The 10,401-nt window shown below is 42.7% G+C and overlaps 1 protein-coding gene across 2 annotated transcripts in view; it reads left to right on the top strand.

Annotated features, from left to right (window-relative positions):
• The window catches only part of GRPEL2 (GrpE like 2, mitochondrial), a 12,056-nt gene extending 10,803 nt beyond the window's left edge, over positions 1 to 1,253 (top strand). For both annotated transcript variants that reach the window (XM_023516598.1, XM_012807411.2), the window contains exon 4: positions 600 to 1,253. In XM_023516598.1, coding sequence (XP_023372366.1) covers positions 600 to 964 — 365 coding nt within the window. In that variant the 3' untranslated portion in view covers positions 965 to 1,253. The remainder of the gene's footprint in view (positions 1 to 599) is intronic.
• Positions 1,254 to 10,401: the final 9,148 nt, after the last annotated feature.

The following is a 10,401-nucleotide window of genomic DNA, read 5'->3' as shown; positions in this document are numbered from 1 at the left end:
TGTCTCAAAAAAATAAATAAATAAATAAAAGCACCAGTTTGGGCCAGGCATGGTGGCTCACACCTGTAATCCTAGCACTCTGGGAGGCAAGGTGGGAAAATCCTTTGAGCTCAGGAATTTGAGACCAGCTTAAGCAACACCGAGATCCTGTCTCTAATAAAATAGAAAAATTAGCTGGGCATTGTGGTGGGTGCCTATAGTCCCAGCTATTCAGGAGGCTGAGGCAAGAGGATTGCTTGAGCCCAGGAGTGTAAGGTTGCTGTGAACTAGGCTGATTGATGGTATGGCACTATAGCCTGGACAACAGAGCAAGACCTCTGTCTCAAAAATAATAAATGAAAGGGCAAGTTTTTGAGCCTATTATATAGTCTTAGCTAGTTCTTGGGTTCTAACCATCTTTTCTATTTCTTAGTAGGGTTCTTCATCATATTTGCCTTGGGGCAGGGTGGTAATCTGTGATATCTAAGTCATATGTGGCAACCTTTCCACTTTCCGGGCTACCCAGTATACCAGCTACCTAATTAGGCCTTCTCTAAATTCTACCACCAAGGGCAGAGTGATTTCCTCACAAACAGTAAAAATGTCTGGTTTTTCTGCAGGAATCCAGAGTTTCTGTAAAGACTTGGTAGAAGTGGCAGACATCTTAGAGAAGACTACAGAATGCATTTCTAAAGAATCAGAGCCTGGGGACCAGAAACTCCTTCTGGAAAAGGTCTTCCGAGGATTGTCACTTTTAGAAGCAAAGCTGAAAAGTGTGTTTGCCAAGCATGGCCTGGAGAAGCTAACACCTATTGGTGACAAATATGATCCTCATGAGCATGAACTCATCTGTCATGTGCCAGCTGGTGTTGGGGTGCAGCCTGGCACCGTGGCTTTAGTAAGGCAAGACGGCTATAAACTTCATGGCCGTACTATTAGACTTGCCCGGGTGGAAGTGGCAGTCGAGTCTCAGAGAAGACTTTGAACAGGCCATCAGTAACTGAATGTTCTCCAGAGTGCAGTCACCGTGTTCCTTTTATTTATTAAACTAGGTTTATATTGTACATGAGGTACTTCATGTGATATGTTTTGAATTTAGTCATATTGGCTTTATAAGATATTCTGTTGATTTAATGTGACCTGTTTGGTCTTATCAGAAGTCTTTCCATTGGGCATTTGAACAATGTGACAAGTGTTCCTATGGTCTTTATCAAAATATGTTTAGGAAAATTATTCTTAAATTGGTACACTGATGACTTTGAATCTACAATCCTTTTAATTATGTGTTTTCAACTAAATATTCTTTTCTAGTGGTCACTTTGACAGGGGAATTGTATAGTATCTTGAATTTTGCTTTATGGTTGTACAAAGTAATCGTTTGGGCTGATTTTTATACACATAGGTTTTCAAGACTTCCCTTTTTGTTTTTTTATTTTTCCTTTAGCCATCTTTTATCCTTATAGTCCCTACTAGGTATGCTTCATGCTCCCATCATCCCATACTCACCCTTCTCAGATTCCCAACTGCAGGGGCTAAACACCCAGGCAAGACTTGGAAGACAAGGAGCATTAAGAAATTCAGGATACCCAGATCCCTTTTGAGCAAGGATGGCCAAGAAACCTTGTGCTTACTTTGTTCTGGGTTATCTTTAAATTATTTTCAGCCTCCCTTGGTTTATTATAATCATTTCAGGCAAACTGAGGCAGCACCAAAAGCTAATTTACCTACATCTCATTCCACTAGCCATTACTTCTCTGCCTCTTTTAGATTTGCCTTATAATCCTTTATTAGATTATAAGGGAGGGTTATCAGGACAAGAATGTTAGGTTCCCACAATTTGTCATTTCATTTAGTTACATTGAAAGGTTTTTTTCTTTGAAAGTTTACTCGTCTTTATTATTATTAGTGATACAAGTATTCTCTTCCCTTCTTAGCAAATTTCCCTCCCCACCTCTTTTTTTTTTTAATTCCACAGATGCATGGTCTTGCTGTGGTACCCAGGCTGGCTTTGTAGTTCCTGTGCTCAGCCCCTCTAGTAATTCAGACTATAGTCATGTGCCATCGTGGCCTGTGGAAAAAAAAATTTTTTAATTGGTACTGAACAAATTACTACCTCTCTTTCATTGACAAGCTTTATTTCCTATTTTTTATATCTGTCTTAGTTCACATTTATATAAACATTTAGTTCCCTTGTACATTAATGTTCTACAGTTAATGGACTTATATGTTTAATATGTTTATTTTTTCCAGTCTTGCTTATAGCCGGTGTTCTATAAAGAAGTTGTCTAATAAAAGACTTAATGAATGAATGGTACATCAGACTTTAGAAAGGAGGTCAATTATGAATAGTTTGATGTTGGTGGAAGCCTTAATGATCTAAACTCATCCTTTCTGCTTCTCCTGACGTGTGAAAATCTAGTCTTTTTAGTTCTGGACTCAAAGAGGAAAAAACCTGTAGACTAAATTTCAGTAAGAACTTGAATTAGAAACAAGTAAATGTTAAATTCAATCATGTAAGATTAATAGACATGCAGATAAGTCCCCAGAAGACAATGAGATGTTGCTGGATGTCCAGATGCTTAAGATTAGGTTTCAGTCACCCATAAGGTAAAACCACTTTTACTGGAAGTCTGACTCATAAAGTGGGGTGATAAAAGTTACCTTCTTGGACATGGATAATTCTAAAACACTAAACAGACATGTGTTAATAAAGGCATCCCCCTGTGGGCTCTACCATCTCATCAGATTTAGACACTTAAAAAACAAGTAAATATGCACTTTTAAAACGCAATTAAAAGACTAGCGTGAAGATTTTAAAACTAGAGCCTCTTTTGGCATCCCACTAAGTACATAACGTAAATATAATGAACAGTAAAACTTCACAATAGGAAATTGTCCTTTTTTCTTTGTTTCTGAGACTGACAGATTCTGACAAGAAGAAAATGAGCCAATTGTGTGTGTTTTTTTTTTTCATTTCTACCAGTGAATTAGAATTAGCCATTCCTGTTTTTGCAGGTAGATTGAGAATAATTTTTGATTCTTTGATTATTCAGTAGTTTTATAGACTTAAAAGAAGAAATTTAGAATTAGAAGATGAATCTAAAATAGTAAGAATCTTAAGTTTAAAAGGTTTAAGAGAGCCAGAGCAGCATAGTAGAGCATAGGCATGGTCAGTGTAAATCCCAGTTCAGTCACCTGTATGACTTTGGACACCTGCCATTTCACCCTCCTGAGCATGTTTGTAAAATGGTTGTTACAATTCTGGAATGACATTGTGACTAGTGAATGAAATGTGTTAATTGCCTACTGCAGTAGGCCCCCAGATAATTATTTTTCTTTTATCATGCACATTATTCCTGCTTTTTTATAGCTAAAGTAAAGGGAAAGACTAGTTAAGTAATGACTGTAAAAAAACTTGTAAGCTAATCATTTACAGTGATTTACTGTCCTTCCAGTTTCTGGGGGGTTTTATTAACTACACCACAAGAAAGCCACATTCTTAGACTGAAAGAGCAAGAAAATTCTTAAGAATTTAAGTTTTCTTATTTGCCCCTGAATGGTACAGTGAAAAACATTGGCTTACCAATGATCGGTAAGGAAGCTTTGGCTCACTTGAAGGGGAAATCTTGGTGTTTTAGTACTTGGATTCTAGAAATCTTCAACAGACTTCTTACTATTATAAAGAATCAGTCAATTTAATATTGACGTTACTCGGTGCTCTCATACATGGCAAAGGATTTGATAAATGAAAAGTTCTTCAAACACTAAAGCAAAATCAAATAGAAAAAACTAAGGGTGGAAGATAATATTCAGACACAGTTTTAATAAAATATAAATTGAAATAACTGCAGTTCATGTGTGTGGAGTTTTTGCCTAATTCATACTGTCTGGTGTGTTATAAGGTCACTTAAGGAGAGGTATCCTGAGATCTAACAACACCACTGCCAAGTGAATGTAGTGTAGACTTTCTACACCCTGCCTTGGGGTTAAAATCTGTTTTTCTGTCTCCTTGACTTGCCTCTTTCTGATTTCCTGTTTCTTGGTTCTGGACTATTTCTGCCTGCCTTTCTGCATAGCCTTATTTTCTTAGGTTTGCTTCCTGGTTCTATTATCTGCTTTGACTACTGCACTTGTACTGCTGGACTCCTGACCATTCTAACCAGATTATTGGCATGTGACCTTGTTCTGACCTTCAGCTTCCATTTGCCCTTACCAGCTTTTTCTTAAAGACAGAATCTCACTATGTTGCTCAGGCTGGTCTTAAATTCTTGGGCTCAAGCCATCCTCCTGCCTTAGCCTCTTGAGTAGCTAGAATTACTGGTACAAATCAGTACACCCATCTGTTTCAACTGCTGACTGCCTGGTCTTTGTACTGCTGCTTCTTAGCTGGTTTCCATATACCTAGCCTCTTAGTTGAATGGCCCTCTGGAACCAACCTTTCTTGGGATTTGGCCTTATATTTTCATCAATCATCCAATCCCATTTGTTCACCCTGGCTCCATACCAGTGCTAGTTGGTAGATACATTCTTAGTCTTCTTCATGCAGATTTTGTCCACACCCTCAAGTTCACTGTGATGGATTTAAAACGTGGATCCAGAATTCCTTGACACCTATATTGAGGGCTAGGGCCTATGTCCATTCTCCTTGAATCTTGGAGCTTTGTGATTGCTTGACTACTAGAATACAGTGGAAGTGGCACTCCCAATTTCTAGACCCAAACCTTTTAAAAAACTGCCAGCCCCACTTCCTGTCCTGGGAGGCTTAACTTTGGAACCTAACCATCATGCTGCAAGCAAGCTGAATTCTCTTGTGGAGTGGAACTGAGGGCCCTAGGCTAAATTTTCAGCTGAACCAGGGCCTTTTTGCCAGTCCCTGAGCTATCTTCAAAGTGGATTCTTCCCCCAGGGGAACAGCCCCAAATGATACCACGTGGAACAGTTGAACTGATCTCACCTGAGTCCTGCCCAAATTGCAGATTTATGGACAAGAACGACTATTGCTACTTTAAGCCAATAACTTTTGGCATGATTATACACACAAAATAGATAACTAATTCTGTCACCCTGCCTCATTCCTAGCCTCTGATGGCACCAGAATTGTACCTTTTTCTTATCAGTTCTTTTGAATTTGTCTTACAATTCTGATGAGTTAATATACTGTCATCGGGATGCTAGAATAACTCCAGGTTCAAGAATTACAAAGGACCCTAAAATTATAAGCAGAGTCAAGAAGATAAATTTTAGACACTAGCAGGCTCTGCCTCCTTGCCACGTGATAATCTGTACTACCTCAGGACTCTGTTGAGCATACCCACCAGCAAGAAGGCTTTCACCAGATGCAGTCCCTCCACTTTGGATTGCTCACTCTCGAGAACTCATCAGTCTGTTTTCTTTATAATTTAAGATAAATTTTAACATCAATATGATTTAATCTTACTACAAAAAAAACCCTACAAGAATCAGAATAAGTCAATACATACAAGAATTTAGTACAAAGGGATCAATGAATTGTTTTTAAAACTTTTTCAGGCTCGGCGCCTATAGCTCAACCGGCTAAGGCGCCAGCCACATACACCTAAGGTGGCGGGTTCGAATCCCCAGCCTGGACCCGCCAAACAACAATGATGGCTGCAACCAAAAAATAGCCAGGCGTTGTGGCGGGCGCCTGTGGTCCCAGCTGCTTGGGAGGCGGAGGCAGGAGACTCGCTTGAGCCCAGGAGTTAGAGGTTGCTGTGAGCTGTAATGCCACGGCACTCTGCCCAGGGGGACAGCTTGAGGCTCTGTCTCAAAAAAAAAAAAAAACTTTTTCAGAGAATATCTTGACTCTTTGGAAATGAACTTAAAAGTTGTTGCGTACTGACACAAAAATTGCAAAAACAAAATTTTTTTAATTTTATATTTTTGGAGGCGGGGAGGAGACAGAGTCACCCTGGATAGAGTGATGTGGTGTCTTAGCTCACAGCAATCTCAAACTCTTGAGCTCAAGAGATCTTCTTGCCTCAGCCTCCCAAGTAGCTGGGACTACAGAGGCCTATCACAACGCCCGGCTAATTTTTCTATTTTTAGTAAAGACAGGATTTCACTTTGCTCAGGCCGTTCTCAAATCCTGAGCTCAAGCAATCTACCTGCCTTGGCCTCCCAGAGTGCTAGGATACAGACGGTAGCCACTGCACTTGGCCAAAAAATTTTTAGAAAAGATTATGAGAAATGTATGTCTATTCATTGACCATTTTACCTGTAGTAATGCTTTGGCTCTATTAAATTCAGACTCACAAAGCTGACTTAGAGCCCCAGCAGTAAGTTCTTTCACCAATTCTCTGAATCTCTTCGTTTCTTCCCTTTGCCATAATCTGAGTGAATAAATATAGATTTTCTTTATTCTGTATTTTTTCTTTTTTTTTTTGTTTATATATATATATATATATATATTTGATTTTCTTTATTCTGAAACCCATCCCCCTAGCTGTATTTTCTGCCATTGGAAATCTGTTTTTCACAGCATGGTAAACCACGCTGTGAAAGAATGAACTGACTTGTTCTTATTCTCTTAGGATGAAAATGGGAGCTTATCCCGTCCTTTTTACCTTTTCTTCCTTCTGAAAAGAGATTCAATGAAACTATTCCCTATTTTAAGAATTAGAAGGCAGATATTAACTAAATAAAAAGTACACACAAAAACGGCAGTATCGAAGCATATGCATAGGATAGCCTCTACCCACCCTGGCTGCATACTTGGTCAGCAAGTTTCAGCACTGGCAGAACTGCCAAACGGTTTCACAGCCCTTATCCCACGTGATTGTCACAACCACCTAGAAAGATGAAGCAGGACTATTGGGTCCGTTTTATAAAAAAGAAAGCAGTGAGACACACAAAAGGCATATTGCAGAGCTAGTAACTCAGAGGCTGGACATAAACCGAGGTCTTCCATCCCGCTGGGCCCTGGTCCTGATGCTGAGAACCAGAGGCACACACACCTGCGCCGGAGCAAGGATAAGCCAGCCAGTGAGAAACCCGAATTCAGGAGGCGGGACAGAGAGGCTGCCAATGATAGAGCCTGCCCCAAGAGCCATGTAGCTAATGAGGGCCTCTTCCTGGAAAGGGACGGCTGCTCCGCCAATGAGAGGATGGGATCAGCGAGGCTGGAAGGCGGGACGGCCAGTGGGCGCCAGGGCGGGGCGGTGAACAGAGCGCCAACCCGCGAGCGCCCGAACCCCGGCGTGCTGCCCCGCTTGCCGCCAGCCATGGCCCGCGCTGTCCCGCTCCTCGCCGCGCTGGCCGTGCTCCTCGCCGCAGCCGCTGCAGGCGGAGACGCCCCGCCCGGCAAAATCGGTGCGGGAAGGACGCGGGGTGGGGTGGGGTGGTGTCGAGCTGGGAAAGGAGGGGCGGAAAAAGGGTTCTCAGCCTGCAGCAGCTGGGTGGGGGCAGGGCGGGCGACCAGGTGAGGATGGGTGCTCCAGAGAGGAGCTGGGTGGAGGAAAGGCGAGGAACGTGGACTGGGCAAGGGACGGGGTCGCAGTAGGGCCGGTGGTGATGGGGAGGGTGGTATGGGCATGGAAAGAGGGTCACCTGAAACAGAAAAGAGGCCTGGACAGGACTAGTCGCTGATCTCACCAAAGGTCCAGTGTCGCTGAACATCTAGCGTGGACCCGACTCCTTAGGCGCCTGGATGATATAGGACAGGGGCTGGACAGTGGCATTTACAAAGATTTGTTGAGGGCCATCTGTGTAGCATAGTGCTCTAGTTCCTGCTTGGAGGGGAGACCTCACAATACCGGGAAGTCCATGCTGAGCTGAGAAAGTAGGGAGAGTACAGAGGAAGGGCGCTGCACCCCAGTCTTTGTGGCCCAGGGACGGCTTTCTGGAAGTAACACCTAAGCCAGAGCCTTGGGCACATAGTAGACAGTCTTTCTTTATAGAGACAGTAGATCTGCTGGAGATTTTGCTGAGTGGGGAACTTTTAATAAGTCGATTTATTTGTGTATTATTTGTGTGGTTTTCCAGTACTTCATTTTGAAACTTTTCAAACGTACAGCAAAATTGAAAATTTTTTTACAGTAATCATCTGTATACCCACACCACCTGCATTCCGCCATTAACTGCTAATCTACTTCCTTTACCACATACCTAACACACATACTTCTGTCCATCCACGAATCCATCTTACATTTTGATGCATTTCAAACTAGCCTGCAGACATCAGAATGCTTTGCTAAATACAGCATCATGCATATCATCAACTAGAGTTCCATATGTGTTACAGTTGCTTCCCCACCCCCAGCAATTGTCATTTTAATTCTACATGACTCATGAAGATTTTCAAGTCTCTTGCCCATAAAATTCCCACAGGCAGAGATGCTAGGCTTTGGAGTGGGAGGACAGAGTCCCTACTTTACTAGGTTACCCTTCATCTGGCAGAAGTGTCTTGGGACATCTCGTGGGAGCATCATAGACTTACAGGGACTAAGGCAGTGCCAAAGCTTTCTGTGTTACAAAACCACAGCCCAGGATATTAAGGGCTAAGATTGACTGAACCATGTCAGAAATCAGATTGGGACTGAGAGTGTAGGGCTTTGTGAGGAAAGAGAATCCTGAGAGCTAGAGAAGACCTCATGGAGAAAGTAGATTTTGAGCTAGGCTTTGGAGGAGGGTAGGGAAGAGTTAGGCAGGCAGTATCCAAGGGTGCAGGGCACTTACCATTTTCTTAAGAACAGGCAGCAGGAGAGGACATTTCTCTCCATTGAGGAAAGGATCAGGACCTCCTCCCAGAAGAACAGCTGCACTATGGCAACACCACACTGCTGTTCAGCTTTCCTGATTTTCCTCAGTCCTCTGACAGGAGCTTCTGTCCGCCCTTTGTGGTTTGGACTCTACCCACAACAAGAAAGAGAAGCTTCCTGTTAGGACATCTTGATCCTTAAGGCTCCTGCAGGATCAGATCTGAATACTTTGTGTGGCATCAGTATCCTTTAAACCCAGCCATAGAGTTCCACACCCTGCCCAGCTTATGCTGTTTTATCTGCAGAGTATGTATTTCTGCTCACTAGCAAAGCTGATTGTCCGCCAGCAGCCGGGATCAAGTGTTATTCCCCCTGTGAAGCCTGTGTCCCCACACCCTCTGGGGCAGAATTCATTGCCTCCTCCCCAGGACTTTCTGCAACCCTGTAGTTGTACTTTGTCACAAGTTGTCATAGCTAATTGTGCATCACTCTGTATGCCCGCTCCATGCTGGGCTCCTGGGGTACAGAAGCCCTGTTTGATTCATCTCTGTGCCCCAGCATGACACCATAAACCAAAGAGTGGGTGTCAGTTGTGTGTGTTGAATGAGCTGATGTCTTCTGCTTTCTGATAGCTCTTGAGCAGCTTCTGGGCTTTGTAATATAAGTTCTCTGAAAAAAAAATGGGTAATTTGGGACTCTTTACAAAAGGAGGGGAGGCAAGCGCAGTGCCTACAGATTAAGAGCATTCTTGAAGGTGGCTTTGTAAATACTGAGAAAGAGGAAATGGTTTATTCTTTCAACATACAAAAAGTACTTCATGAACTCTCACGCCTGCTAGGATCCGGGAACATAGTGACTGTGCTCTCTCTGTGTCCTAAAACAGAACATTTAAATACAATGTGGCTTAGGTAAGCACAGTGTGCTGTGGGAATATGCAGGAGTGACATCCTGACTCATCTCAGGTGGGTCAGTCAAGCCAAGCTACAGGTGACATCTGAGGGCTGTCAGGCACAGGGTGACGGTACTCCTGACAAAGGGAGCAACTCCAGCAAAAGCATGGCCCATATTAAAGGAAGTCTACACAGATAAGGTGCAGTGCTGGGAGGGAGGGGAATAAGTAAAGGGTGGCCACATCTCAATCTAGTATTGTCTGAGAATTGCCTATCACTACTTGGCAGGAGATGGTGGTCCTAGGGTCCGACATGGGTCCAGTAAGGACAAATTACATGAGATTTATCTCATTTTCTTTCTGAATAGGGTTACTGGACTATGAGATGAGAGGAAAGCAGTGTTTCAGAACAGAGTAGGCAAAAATTATAAGTAAGGTGGTAGTCCAGGTCAGTAGCTTCATTGCTGGCTCACCGTTCTCTCACAGAGTTAGTATCTGTCTAGGCAGCAACTCCTGCTAGCATTTCTGAGCCTTGTCCAGCAAAATGGTTTTAATAGTGACTTCGATGAGAATACCGATGATATGTAATCTAGGTTTGTAAATAGCGGAAGACGGGAGGTGTATTAAAGACAGTGAATGAATGATAAGACCCAAAAAAAGACCTCAGCAAGCTGAAACTTAGTGACAAGAGTCCAAACTGCGTTGGAGTGCCCTATAAGGTATTGAGCAACCCATCTTAGGTTGCATTCCAGTCTTGGTAAACACAGACATAGAAATGATCTAAATGTCAGGTGGCAGGTTGGTTTAGACCAGGGG

This window comes from Otolemur garnettii, unplaced genomic scaffold, assembly GCF_000181295.1.
Source record: "Otolemur garnettii isolate 467f Iridium unplaced genomic scaffold, OtoGar3 scaffold00003, whole genome shotgun sequence".
Taxonomy (NCBI): Eukaryota; Metazoa; Chordata; class Mammalia; order Primates; family Galagidae; genus Otolemur; species Otolemur garnettii.
The sequence above is the reverse complement of the archived record's forward strand: the minus strand, read 5'-3'. Positions and strand labels throughout refer to the sequence as shown.